Source organism: Lepisosteus oculatus, chromosome 8, assembly GCF_040954835.1.
Source record: "Lepisosteus oculatus isolate fLepOcu1 chromosome 8, fLepOcu1.hap2, whole genome shotgun sequence".
Classification (NCBI taxonomy): Eukaryota; Metazoa; Chordata; class Actinopteri; order Semionotiformes; family Lepisosteidae; genus Lepisosteus; species Lepisosteus oculatus.
Genome location: NC_090703.1, coordinates 6,532,730 through 6,547,077, shown reverse-complemented (window position 1 = coordinate 6,547,077; position 14,348 = coordinate 6,532,730). Strand labels below are relative to the sequence as shown.

General features: G+C 47.0%; 1 protein-coding gene across 4 annotated transcripts in view; it reads right to left on the bottom strand.

Moving 5' to 3' along the window:
* Positions 1 to 14,348, bottom strand: part of traf3 (TNF receptor-associated factor 3) — a 37,837-nt gene that overhangs the window by 9,817 nt on the left and 13,672 nt on the right. For 2 of the 4 annotated variants that reach the window (XM_015350540.2, XM_069193067.1), the window contains 7 exons: positions 7,276 to 7,544; positions 6,360 to 6,411; positions 5,948 to 6,052; positions 4,058 to 4,222; positions 1,155 to 1,235; positions 601 to 675; positions 93 to 185 (listed from right to left, as the gene is read on the bottom strand). In XM_015350540.2, the coding sequence (XP_015206026.2) occupies positions 93 to 185; positions 601 to 675; positions 1,155 to 1,235; positions 4,058 to 4,222; positions 5,948 to 6,052; positions 6,360 to 6,411; positions 7,276 to 7,541 (837 nt within the window). In that variant the 5' untranslated portion in view covers positions 7,542 to 7,544. Of the gene's footprint in view, positions 1 to 92; positions 186 to 600; positions 676 to 1,154; positions 1,236 to 4,057; positions 4,223 to 5,947; positions 6,053 to 6,359; positions 6,412 to 7,275; positions 7,545 to 10,778; positions 12,295 to 12,327; positions 12,568 to 14,348 lie in introns of those variants that run through there. The other 2 variants (XM_069193068.1, XM_006632170.3) reach the window with 2 other exon arrangements.

Here is a 14,348-nt window from a genome sequence, read left to right as displayed (position 1 = left end):
CATCCTCAAGGAGAGCTGTGCTTCGGCAGAGGGAGGATACAATCCTCACTGAACAGCCCCTGGCAGAGGCAGTCGGAAAGACAAGTACTTACCTTGGTTTCCAAAGCAAGGTTCCTGGTGACCATAAGCTTGAGGTGATCCGAAATACAACTGGCTTCGTGGGCCCTCATTTCCTGATTGAGACCCTACAGGAAAGATAGAGACAGCGAGCTCAGTAAGAGGCAGTGGGGGGTCTGTTTTACCCATTCTTAACAAATTCTGCCGTAAATTAATTCATAGTAATTACCACGGGAAAAATTAAAAATTTTTTGGTGAAATCCTCCCTCTGGATTTTAAAATTGCTCTTCAATTATTAAACCAGCCTTTTTGTATTGCTCCTCTGAATATATGGTGGCCGTTTGACAATCCAAAAACATTTTCACATATATAAAATTGGATGCATAGGAAATATAATCTCCTTGTAACAATGTCTAATGAGTGTTTAAAGATGTGAGCATTACAGCATTCTGGAGATGAGGTGTGGGATTGTAACTTATTGGAATAGAAACAACTGTTCCCACACTCCCAGAAAAAAAACAAGTCATATCAACACTGCTTCACCTTGAACGTGCATCCATAGCGACTGAACACACAGTTAGTCTGGGCATTTGGGCAATCATGTTGGTGATTAGGGAGCTAGAGAAATGGGGAGGAAAAAAAAAAGACACTGGATTAATTCATTTGATTCAGAAATGTGTTTTTTACAGAGCCTTCTCTGTATTGCGTAGCATTTTAAGAATAACTTTATTCAAAAAGGGGTCAATGCTTCACTATGCGGTACCGACCAGATGTGTCACAGGAAATGAACTGAAGTGTCATTTTCAATTTTATTCACGCTGAACGACTACATTAATGACTAGTATTTGCCATGGCTCTGTTAATTGACTACATTAATGAATGTACGGGGGCTACTGCACTGCACTTTCAAACTCAATTCCCTGTAAACCTCAAATCACTCACAAACTGATGAAGAACCACACACTTACTCAGTCACTCACTACTCACCAAATTACGCCCATCACTTAATATATAAAATAACCAAGAGAGAGGAACTAAATTCCACAGATATCACTATCTGTAGAGCCAGTGACAAGCAAGAAAAGGGCTTTACTTACCTCACTCCTTAAAATAGCAGTGTAACTACATTTATTGGGGCAGGGCACTGGATAGGAAGGACATACAGTCTCTTTGTGTTTCTGAAAGACATGAAAAAAGGACAGCTAAGCTGAGCTGGGCCTTGCCAGTACTGGGAGATCCTTAAGAAAAGCCAGGCTGCTGCAGTCAGTGGTGTTGGTAGACCAGTAGGTGGCAGTCTTCCCTCTGGACCAGAATTTCTAAACCACCGTCCCGGTGTGGTGATGGCGGACACTTTGGGAGGATTTGACTTTCAGATGCAACATTTATCTGAGCTCCTGACTACATAACCTGTTGTTAAGAGTAGGGGCGTTAGCCCCACTATTTTGGCTCAGTTCTGCTTTAGGCTCAGATGATCTGGCCTATCCAAATTCTGTCCTTTAAAACTGGTGAAGATCTGATCTACCGCTGCAGAATGGCTGCTGCACGTCTCCTCGGTTCTGGCTGCACGTCGGTGGTGGGTAACTCCTATATGTAAAGCACTTTCGAGTTCCTCTGGGATGAGAAGCACTATCCGATTGGCAAGGAATTATTATTATGAGGCCCTGCAATAGGGAACGCTCTGGGTTCTTCTGGAGCTGGTGAACACAACACAGACATACATCCTGGCAGCTGAATATTATTCTTTTCAAAGAGGTCTGGTGTACCACATGGAGGCACCAATCTGCAGTCAAGAACTTGTACAAACTGTATTTATAATAATTCAGGCTGTGAGTACAATGTTGATTTAAAACTCACTAAAGTTTAGTATGAACCAGTTTCACAAAATTACAAGAATCTGAACCGAAGTGAACTTGTTTTTTGAAGACATTTTCTGCGAAGCTGCTGGAAACGAAAGAGCTGAGAAACCAGTATTCGGAGCACAGCATATTTCTTCACAGTGTTTGTTGTTTTTTTCTAGCCTACGCGGTGCTCAATCGGGAGGAAGGGTGTGCCCTTTTGTTTCTTGTTTTGTCCAGCTTGTGTGGTTTCAAGAGGTTCTGAGGTTCAGTGGGGGCTTCATGGCCTGAACCTTAACGGTGTCTTCAGACCTTCAAAGAGTACCGCGCTGAAGACCACCCCTCCCGCAGGTGCCAGGGAGGCTGAAGAAAGGAGCCTTTCCTGTAACTCCACTGAAATGAACTGGCCGTGCTGGGGAGGGGAGGGGAGGGGAGGGTGTTGTCCACCAGGAGAAACGTCCTGAGCAGGTTTAGACTGAAACATCACACTTCTGCAGAGAAACGCTCAGAATTACTATAAAAGATACCCTCTGCTGGGAGGTAATCCCCTCAGGGCGGCTTTCATGAAAACGAATCCTGTGCAAGGAATGATAATGGTATAACGCACGATCAGATTTAACTCCTTCCTCTCCGCGCTACAGTGACTGCAATTCTCTTACCTACGCAGAGGGCCTGGGCCACCCTGCTCCGGCACGGAGAGCACTCCCAGGCTGGCACATGAGTAACACTTCCTCACGTGTTCTCACTGAAACCCGGCAAGGGACAAGCACATGGTTCCAGACTGCGCAGCTGAGCTACCTGACATCAGCGCACCGTTTCCAGAGGAGACGGACGTTTTAGGTTTTTTATTTTCCTCTTACTGCTTCTCATAAGAAAGTCCAGTCAGGAAACCGCACTGGATGTAGCCGGATAAATATATAAGAATCTCAAATCTACAATTGGTCTAGCAACACCCCACCAATTTCTAACAGCTGCTTTGTGAAAAAAACTGGTTTCACCTTCCTTACTCACAGAGTGGACTACCGGCCCTTTCCAGTCACTGCAAAACCAAACCAAGGAGTTCAGAGGAAGTTCCAGAGCACAGAGTACAAAGCAGGGTGGGTGTCAGCAAATAAAAATTCCTTAGGTTTTTATTTCAAAATGCTATTACCCTATTTTACAGTCTATGACTCTATATCTCTAACAAGGCGCAGGTTTATAAAACAAAACCTAGAAAATCTCCAACCAATGAACTCATCTTTGCTGGATGTCATAATCCACGGCTCTTACTTCACCTCCCCTCACTCCTCGGATCCTCAGACCAAACTTCTCACAACACGTTAATAAGCCCTCTGGCATAACCCAGTAGCCTAACTCAATGAGACTCAAAAACGCAGTGTAGCTCATTGTTCCTTTTCTTTTGCACTGTCGTAGTTCTGAATAAAGTTATTACATCCCTCTAGGTAGAAAGTAATTTATGGATCACGTGTCGTAGATAACAATAGCAATTCCAATGCCAACTTGCATTCTTGCTCTCAGCAGACTGAAAGTAATGGAAACAATATGCAGAACAGAGGTCAAAGCTGGATGGCACATCTGCACCATGTAAATTGTAGCAGCAGGATGACAGATTTGATGTCAGGGCAGCAGGCTTGCCCACTGTGCACATTTCCACCCAAAGTTGTGCTCCCAGAGGTCAGTCCGACCAGGAGGGACACATTGCCCATCTGCTTGGCCAATGTCTGGGCCTGTCCTGGCCACTGCACAGTGACCACAGGAGGGAAGGCCACTATACTGATACACAGCACAGCACTGCATCCCCAATACTCCTGATTTTTTGTAAACCACTGTTGAAAAGGTCTGAAAGCAATCGCGTTTTTATTTACACGATTAGGATAGCAGGGCTACCGCCCCCACTCTTAAGAACAGAGCCAGATCATCTTTCACTGAGGACCTCAGCTAACTGCTGCATCCGAAAGGTGTAAAATGAATTCTGTAACAGTGAGCATGAAGGTGTGGATGGCCTGAAAGTTTTTAAAAAGTTGAATGCTGCATCACAGCAGTTTGATTTTCTTCCATGTGTTCACATCAGGTTTGGTATAGTCGCTTTTTCGTGCATCAACATCAGTAATAGCAGGACAAAGCACACGGTCACTAGGTAGGAGAAGCAAGAATAACACACACACCTGTATCTCTGTGACCGCCATCTTCCGCTTGCAGTACTGGCAGGTCTCCTCCCGGTATTTGCACTTCCAGTTCAAGTGCTCAGGCATGTCCTTCCTCATCATCTTCTCCTTACATTTACCAAGGGGGCAGGGGACTTCAAAATACGGGCACGCGTTCAGGTGATCCTGCGAAAATCAAGACGACAAAGACATGACGAGGGCAATTCAAACCCCTTTCATACTCCTCTAGTCTGCCGCTGTCCGTCATGTAAAAAAAAAAAAAAAAAAAAGTCTGGGCGAGAAAAAGAGTTGACTTGAACTTCTGGGAAACTGAGGAGCCCAGGATCGTGAGGAGTGACGTCTTCCTCAATATGAAGAAAAGTTGCAGGTTGTTTCCCTGTTAGAGTAGAGTGCACAGCAGCCGGAAGAGTCATCAGGGTGACCATGACTGACCCCCAGCCCTACGAAAATGGTGGCAGTATGTCCAGCTATCTGATTCGCAGACTGTGAACTGTGAATTGCAATGAGCACCTTTACTCTGACATCGATCTAGCTTGGAAAAGTCCATGCTCATTGTCAAAGCAATCCGTTGCCTTCCTGCAAGCTGGAATCTCTGAATCTGTCAGAGCCCTCTTGTTCCCATGGACGCTGACTGAGTGGTCCACAAACAGTGCCCTGCAGTCAATTCGTACAACACACCATAAACCACTAGGTGCAGATTAATTACCGATTAAATTTCCTTTAGCAATCTGTCATGGTGAAGCAATCAGGACAGTCCCGGTTATTTTATATTGCTGCGCACCTTGTCATCTGTCTTTTCCATATGAAAAGTCACCAATGATTCTGATCTCGACTATCTGACTTTATTGCCATGTGCACTGTCAAACGGGTGATAATGGAAAAGACTTCTTGAGCTCACTAAATAATCATTAGTAAGACAATGAAAATAAGCCACTATTTCACAATCGATTTAGAGCTACAAATGTTCTTGGGTTCTCTTCTTGTTCCAGCCAGTTGTGCAGCCGGAGAAAGTGTGAGCAAGTGTGGCGCAGCCAGTTCTTACCGGATAAGGAACAGAGGAAAATCCACCCTCCAGTCACCCCCACCTTTTCAGACATACCTGACCCAGCCAGCCTGCGACAACCTCAGCCTGCACGCTGTGGGTTACTCTGAACCGGCAGGGGATTTTGTTTCAAATATCATGGACAAATTATAATTAGAGAGGAAATGATTCAGTTTTCTTATTGGGGGGGGGGGCGGTGACGTAAAACATTTTACATTCTGCAGCCCGGGCTGGAAGGAAGTGGGATGAGAGTCTACAGTGGCCTGCCCTTTAAAACCACCTGTACAGCAGTGAGAGTTTACAACACCTAACCACATGGTTCTTAACCCAGAACAGTCTGTGGTGGGGAGAATCTGGCGGCTCACTTTGAAAACACAATGGATTAACTCTTTTCCAGTTGCCTGAAACAGCTATAGAAAAACTGCGGCTTCAGTGTACAAATCCCTATTTTTTTAAATAAAAGCATGTCTACACTTACCCCCCAAAGTTTCTCTCCATTCCTCTTGGTGAAGGCGCTTGCATTATGGTTGCTGCTGAAGCTGCACTAAAAGTTCTTCTAACATTTCTTTTTATCGTTAATCCACCGGTAATTACCACACTGATTTAACTCTCTGCAGTACGCAGATGTCAAGTACCCTCTAAACATTTGGAATGAGTGTGCAATTATCACAGATGCAATATACAAGGTATAAAGAGAGGGTCTCAGTCTGCCTCTAATTTTCCTCTTCCGTCTGGAATCTGGAATGCCTCTGCCATGGCAGGAGAACTCCCATGTCTTCAAGTCCCAATCTGGACCTCTCCCCACCTTGTAAGCGATCCTAGACTGCTAATGAAAGCACAGCACTTACCATAACGGTTTGTAAACTCATCTGCTCTTTGCACCCGTTCTTTTCACTCCTGCAGTGCACCTTGAGCGCCATAATCTCTCGATGGCAGCACACGTCCCTAAATATCTGGAGAAACAAATAAGAACGTCAATACAACTTTCGGAACTCGAGCATAATAGAAACCTTTTATTAGTAATTAAATGAACAACTAAACTGAAGTCCCTAGAATAGCTTCTAACCCTCAGGACGTATGCGGATTCCAAGATACTTATGAAATACATATACATATGCAAAACCGCGAAAGCGGTTCATTTCTTTTTTAAGTAAAGGGGGATTTTTGCACATATATGACATTCTGAAGCATAATTACATCACAGTAGAGTGATAAGTGAATAATATTGCAGGACCGCAGAGACGGGCGTAGAGTTTTTACCTTGTCTGCAAACAAAGGCTCATCGTCTGCTGGGCACACTGCATTTGGTTTGCTGATAAAGAAAAATGGTAATTGTTGTTAAGAGCAATATTTCTACCGCAGTGGTGAGCAGACCTGGTCACCGACTGACCTCTGGGTCACTTAATTCCACTGTAAGCGGTCGTTTATCGAGCCACTTATTTTCCATATTGATCAAACTGCACATTTCTCCCTGTGCTTTACGCAGGTGATGACTAAAACAGACCTACAAATCCCTGGAGTTCTGGTCTAGAGGCCAGTGAAGCCTCACAGGATCTCATGTCCAGCCTACGTGAGACAACTTCACATTCTCCAGACTTAATCATTTGGGAATGTAAGGGCCTTTTTTGTGCATCTTTGCCATGTTCACCAGCGTATTTCAAATCGAGGCCTGTACTTTTCTTAATTGCAAAGTTGGGATAAAAGTAAAAGAACAGACATTAGCAATCGGCTATGGAAACAAATGAAGCAATTTGTTCAGAAATCTGTAGCGGGATGTTGGAAGGGAAAAACAAAAACTGAAAGAAAGGGAAATTACAACATGCATCATTTCCTTAGAAATGCAGACAGTATGATCAGTATGGCGCTAGGCTTCAGACAGTGTCCACTGGGTTCATCTGTGTTTACGCGCACGTTTATAAAAACCCACGCATGAGCACACAGGCCCTTGTGCAAAGCACAGTAAAGAGCGCACGTGTGCACGTGTGCACGAGTGCACGAGTGCTTCTTGGCTCTCCGTCCACGTTACGCGATTAGACCACACACACAAACCAGAAGCTGTGGATGAACCCCCCAGGATTACACTGCAGGCTAGTGGACAGGTGTCCGGTCGTGGATGAAACACACCCAGCCTCTCCCAGCGAAGCCGGAGCTGGGGTGCCCGGCGAGAGCCCCTCACCTGAGCAGGTCGGCGATGCAGGTCTCGCAGAAGCGGTGCCCACACTCCGTCTGCCGCGGGTTGCACAGCACCAGCCGGCAGGACTCGCAGCGGTACTTGTCCTCGGGCGGGAGGACGAAGCGGTCCCGGAAGCCTCCGTGGGGGGGCAGGAGGCCCGGCTCGGCCCAGGCCCGCTGGGACAGGGAGGGGTTGGGCAGGGAGGCCAGGCGGTGGTGCAGGGGCACCTGCAGCTCGCGGGGCACTTCCGCATTCCGGCCCGATGACATGACCTGCAGGCGACGGCACACCGGCGGCTTTGCGTTAGACAACCTCCCCGCGTGGGCCACTCCGACACGAGACACCCTCAACGAAGAGGCACGCTTGACCTGAAGCGCCTGCACCTTATCCTCTGACACGAGACACAGAAAGACCGTCTCCATGCACAGGCCTTGGCTTTCTAGTGTCAGGTCTGAAAGCCGCAAGAGGGGGATACATTCCCATCGACGGGGCAAGACGCCTCTGAACTAAACCCCGAATGCCACACCAGTACCAGAACCAGAACCAAACTGGGACCTCCTCGCGCCCCGAAGGATGACTGAGAGGTGTGCAGAGGTGTGATGCACTTGCCCTCATCTTTGAGGATCTGAATATCCAGCACACAGAACTACAGCGCCTGCAATGCTGTATCCACCATATACGATTAACAGGCTTTCGAAGCGCATCTGAAAACACCTGTTCAGCAGCAGAGTCTATTGTGTTCACAGTGGCCATGCCGCTATCGCCAACCTGCAGACAGGGAGGGGTAAAGGGAGTGGAAAAAAACTTCTTCAATGTTAACAAGCTGTGACGGCACTGGAGGAACTGGTCTGTGTCATTCCTGTGTAAAGAATCCACACTGTTCTTCTTTCTGGTTGTGAAACTCCACATAAATGCGATATGTTCTTTCTTGCTAGGCCACATCAATACCCCATGACTTTGAAAAAAATCCTGCCCCGGGAAAACCCTACCTTACATTAATAGACGCGTGCTGCTAATTTTATCCCAGTTCTGATTAATGTACGGGCTGACAGGCCCTGCGAGTAACTGGAAATAACACTCCTGCAGGCTGCATGGACATTCTCTTGCTGGTTCAGGTACTGGACTACAAGCAAGACTGTTGCATTTCTAAGTCTTTAACCTGACTATGCAGAGATACTGGACATCAACTCCTCAGGCAAGGACGGCTCGTGTCAATGCTCCATTACAGCACTTGGGTTGGTTAACCACTAAAGAACTCCTGTTCTTTTCACAATTCAAGTCATTCAAAATCCTCAAGGGCACTAACAAAGTCAAAGTCGTCAGACATCTTCAGAATCAAGAATGAAACATGCACCACAGGACACAGCTGGAAATTACGTGGAAGTGTACTTAAAACCAATTACAGGAAGCGCTTTTTTACCCCAAAAAGTGGAGGGATTACGGAAGGAGCTATTTTCAAGAAACAGCTGGATGAGATCCTTTGATCACTTAGCTAACAACTAGCCAAAGGACTAGAAAGGCCAAAAGGCCTCATACTGTATTGTAACAGATCTCATGTTTCTTAACTTCAGGCAGAGAGAAAAACTGGCATCAGCTAAATCCTAATATTCACCAGAGAGAGCTCTGGCCAAGCATAACCAGCATGCAAGCTCTGTACCCACAGAACCATTCCATGGTGGAAGGGGAATTTCTTATTCATCACCAGTAGGAGCACAAGTTGCCAGTAAACCTACGGGAAGGAAAAATGTTGCAGCAGGGCATGGTACCTGACATTTAATTATGTCTTTTTTTGCTAATGTGAGTACTGAGATGATAGCTAGAACGTACTTCCCACTACTTGCTCAGAAGAGAAGCTACCTGTTACAGTAAATCACTGGAGATAATGTTGAAGCACTGTTTCTCCACTCAGACAGGAAGCATGGCCTGTCCCTTTGCGTGAGTGACATTTCATATTTCTATCCACTGTGCCCCTTATGGGCTGCTGCATTTGCATATCCCTTGCATCGCTTTCGAAAAAACACCTCTAATCAACTGCAACAGAATCGCGTTCTCAGCGCCCAGACGACTACGCTCACTCTGTATCTCGTGCGCCTAACGGGATTGGTATTTAAAAGTCGCTGATGAACGAGAAAATCATCTATATCCATATTCTGCATAAACATGAGTGTATTTTTAAAACCGTGCGCTTGAGCAGAAGAGACTCGAAGCAGAGATAGGAAAGGTGACTCAGGCTATGAGGCTTAAAACCTTTCTCGGTGCAGTCAGAGGGCTCCTGGAGGAAACATGAACTCTAGTCAATTTTTAACATTTTACAGAGCTGTAAGTCATACAGACAGGAGCGTAGCTGTCTCTACAATGTTACCAGCAGTTTCAAGAGTACACTACAATCCACACTCTGAAAGGGACACATCGCACGGATAGCCAAGACAAAGTTGTAAATGCACACGCACCACAGTCTTCCTCCAAAAGGCTAAATGAAAGCCTGAGGTTCAGCAGCAACAACTAGGGTTGTCTTCTATGGCCTAGAATAGAACACCTACTCTCACCACTCTACTGTCTTAGCTAAAACAGCATGAGTGTAGTTGCAGGCTAGAACTTATCCCAGTATCCGTAGGAATAGACAAAAAGGATGCGACTCTCCCTTTGACAGCATGCCATTCCACTGCAGGATCACACAGCAAAGCTCATCCCCATTTTTACAGCTCTGTTGCCTGCCGCACTGGGGCCGAACTGTTTTCAGGAAGGATGCGAACCCGCAATCTTCCCGACGGGAAGAGCCAGAGCTTTGACCCAGCGCTCTTCTGCTCACTGTCCTGCGTACAGGCAAGGCCCGGCATGATCCGGGCTCTGCGTGCTAACGGTACCTGCACCCCCTGCATCCTGACGGGAAGCGGCCCGGTCACTTCGGACAAATGAACGAAAGTATAGTGAACAGAAGTGCCAGCAGAAAGATAACAAGTTAGGAAATTCGTTTTTTGTACACTCTGTAGGGAGCCTACTGGACTCTACATGGGCCCTCAAAAGAGCTAATCAGTCTCAGTTGAGTGTTTTTTTTATTTGCACGGGAGTGCAAGCCCCGATCTCGCTCAGGTGTCGGGTGCCATTATTCCCACAGTCACACTGCAGGGCACAGGCCTGTGGATACATCAAACTTCATCTGATCCGCAGGCGGCAGGTCACAATGCGCATGGTGTCCTGTACCCCACGGGCCTTCCCGTAACACCACCCCAGTGCTGTTTCCTCCATTAGCTGCTACAACTAAACTCTGTGAAATCTGTATTAGAGAACTAGGGTTTTACGACCTTTACTCAGCACAATAATGATTCCACAAAGGGAAACCAAATGCGTTGGCATCCACTGAATTGCAAAAACACCATTTTCCGCAGGGCAGGCGGTGAATCTCACGCTCGACAGTATGTCACCCAGGAGAAGTGCCTTTCCTGGGCCAGAGGACAAAGAGCACACAGGGGGCACAGAACAAGCCTGCGGTACTTTGAGAAACTCACCCCCAGCCCAGTCTGCAGGGTGTCCTGCCCAGCCTGGGCACGCGCCACACTTTCCGACGGACCAACGGGCTCCAGAGAGCCCTGCACAGACATTCCCGCGGTCCAGTACGCTCTTCTGCTGGACTCCATTTTAGCTCTCAGATCCTGAACTGACTGTCGGTTCACCACACTTTTGCATTTCTCCCAGGACTAAGCCGAGTCGGTCATTTAACGCCGTCTCCTGCTCCTTCTTCTCTTTTGTCAAAGATATTTCTATTTCTGCGACGAGGCTTTGCTGGCGGTGGAGAGCAAATCAGAGAGGCAGGTGGGCAGGAGACCTTGAAATGTTAACTTCAACAACAGAAAGTCGGATCTTTTCCTGTGCGCCTGTTTTTTGGTTTTAATTCCAGCCCAGGTCGGCAACCTTCAGAACAGAAATCTCCTCCAGTAGCTCTCACTGTGTTGTGCTCCTGCAGCTCCACATGCTAAATGTGGTCCTGGCTCAGGTCTCCATCCACTTTTATCTCACTGCTGAGGAAAGTCCCTAATTTTCTGCACAGCGCACAGCAGAAAAAATTCCACCTAAAGGGAGAAGTTGCCTCGCTGTTGACACTACGGCTGCTCGCTGTGGCCTGAGCGCAGCAGGGATAGGAATCTCCATCTGCAGTTTGACGGAACGCACGATTTCTCTTTACAGAAAAGACCGTCTGGGATTTTGCACAGGAACTTTCAAATGATTCAGTGCAAGTACAACCCCGACTCCTGACGATTGCCCTCTTCTCATATCAATCTATTCATGTGTGTAAAAATACCCACTTAAACAAAGTCCCCCTCTCAACCTCCAAAAACCACTAAACAATCCCTGAAACAGACAAGATAGCAAAGCTCAGTCTATGCTATTAAGACCCCTACAGTAAGGGACATTTGTCAACATTGAGATTCCAAGCAGTCAGGTCCTCTACCTGTTGTGTGCCAACAGTTTATTTTAATGTACGCGTCTTACTACAAGGGCAGAAGGGCAGAGATATGATTGCCCAGTATATAAACGGGGCTCCTAAACACTGTGTTAATTAGTAATCACAGTCAGTAGTCAATACTGCACAGGGCAGTTGCACTGGTCCTACCCTGCAATCACACCTTTGCACCTGTCCAAAAGCAATCCAGTACAGCTCTGTAACAAACAGAATTTAGTTACTGCTGACATATTGTAGGAGAATTGAATTCTGTAATATCTTTCATGGAAAAGGTGTGCGTTTCCATGAAAAGCCCCAGACAGAGCTGGGAATGGTGAAAAGGTAGTTTCCAAGCAATAACAGAAAAAGGGATCTCCACGCTGGGCAGACGCACTGTGCTTTCAATTTCACTAATCTCAAGGTTTCCCTCCTGCGTTAAACCTAGGGCGTCCTTTATTCCACGCACTCCAGTAGTGCCGAGGACATTTTACAGGAAGTCCATGTACACAACACGCCCCCGTCCCTCCCACATCCCTTAGCTGCCTCATAAAGGAACAGAGCAGCCTCCTGAAATGAACAAGATTAACACACAAGACTGAAGTCACATTAATAAATACCAGACCACATGCAGCATCAGAAAGCCCCCAGAATTAGACAGGTGTCTCTGCAGCTGCGTTTCAGCACTGATCTGGCTGACATTTGCTTCCAATATTCCCCTGATGGCTCGGATCAGCTCTTGTTTCGGCTGGTTATGTTCCTTCACTTTTGCTCCATACAGTAAAATGTCGACTCCGTTCGCTGTTACCAGGACAGGACCTTCAGTGGGACTCCTGCCCTTTCGCTTTCCAGAAAGGGGTCTGAAAGAGAAAAGGTTGTTCGGGTTTCTCTCTTAACACACAACTGACTGTTTTGTTGTTGTTTTTTTCCCCCCTCTTCCAGAAGAAAAGCACCCCGACGCCTTCAGATAAGCAACGTGATGAACTCAGGCCAGGCTGACGCAACACCCCAAGAATCCCTGGGCTCCTACTCATTTCAGAACAGCCTCTGTAACTCGTTCTCAGAACGCGCACAAGCGTATGCAAATTCTTTTCAAAAGGACCAAAAAGGGTGTTTTTTTTTAAGAAAAGCAAAAAAAGAGTAAGAACGCCCCTTTTTCCTGCCATTTTGCATTACGACCTTTTGCCCTCCAGGAACAGGATCAAAATGAAAGAAAAGGGAGGTTTCCCCAAACCCTGCCTGGGTCACGTATCTCAAGACGATAATCACTAAATGTAAATAAGCAAGCCTTTCTGGTAAAGTCCCTGAAAGCTTGTGCCAAGATAACCAAAATAAAAAAAAACTGGCCCAACAAGCTCGCCATCCCCCTGCTGTGGCAGAAACATCCGATTATTCAGTATTCCGATTCCCTCGGTTGATTTAGCATGAACCCCACCCCATGCAAACTCCGTGGAATGATACCTCCCTGTCTCCGCTTCTCTCGGGGCTCAGGAGGGGGGCGCAGACGAGAATCACGCCCCCCGAATCGCAAACCGCTACGATCGTCAAACGCCGAACAGAATTCCGAAAGAAAGATATATCAGCACGTGGACGTCTTGCAGAAGGCACAGACCTGTGTGTGTGTGTGTGGGGGGGGCTTCTCTACAGTGAGCAGGGAAAGGGACCGCTCATCAGTCATTTATCTCACCAGAACGACAACGGACTCCTGGCGGTGTAGACGTTGGTACAGTATGTACCAGTATGCTTGTTCCAGTGGCTAGTATAACAACAGAGCAAGAGATCACGGAAGGAAGAGGGCTCGCACTGTCCTGGCAACGCAGGGTCTGTTGGTTTCTGATCCCGATGAACGCGTCACGAGGGTGCTTCAAACGAGACTCAGGAAACATCTCCAGGGCCTTCCAAGGGGCTGGACATTAGGATCAGGGGTTTAAGCCTGGGTCAGATTACGAGCCAACTGCGATTCCTGCTGAGGGTCCGGTGGGATTAGGTGGCCAGGGCTCAGAGCTCTGGGCACACCTCAGCCTCTGAAGTCTCCTGTGCACTTGCAGGCACGATGCTCCCTGACGCGCCCAGATCCAAGCAGCGGGAATGTGGGAGGGGCAGAGGGCTCTCTGGGAGTGTGGAGACGACACGCAATCCGCATTTCTCTTTTAGAAAAAGAGAAACTCTTTTAATTTCTAAATGTGTCATTACGGGCTACGTTTCAGACCCCCCACCTGCTTGATTGAACTGATTAATCAATCCCATTATTTGTAGCCCTGAACTGCTAGAGCTTTCTTTTTTATATATATATATAAGCAGTTTAAAGCTTGCACCTCTCCAGCCACCGAGAAGGATGACAAACTTTAGTCAAGCACAGCACTATTTAATGTAGGGGTGGTCTGTATGAAGTAACAGGAAATGAAGAGCAACTGGAACATCGACCAGGTCTGGCAATGCTGTGGGTCAGTGGCAGCATGATCCCACGGGATTTCTAGTTATCTTCACTCCTTCAGTCGTTAAACACTTAGGGGTAAACGGAAGCCAAGAGATCAAGTAATTAGTCCAATTTCCGCTCGGGGCACACAGATGCCAAGTGGCGTTCTTGTACCAGGGGGTACGCGTGGGTTAACAGCGGCCAGGCAAAGGGCAGCATTTCGTC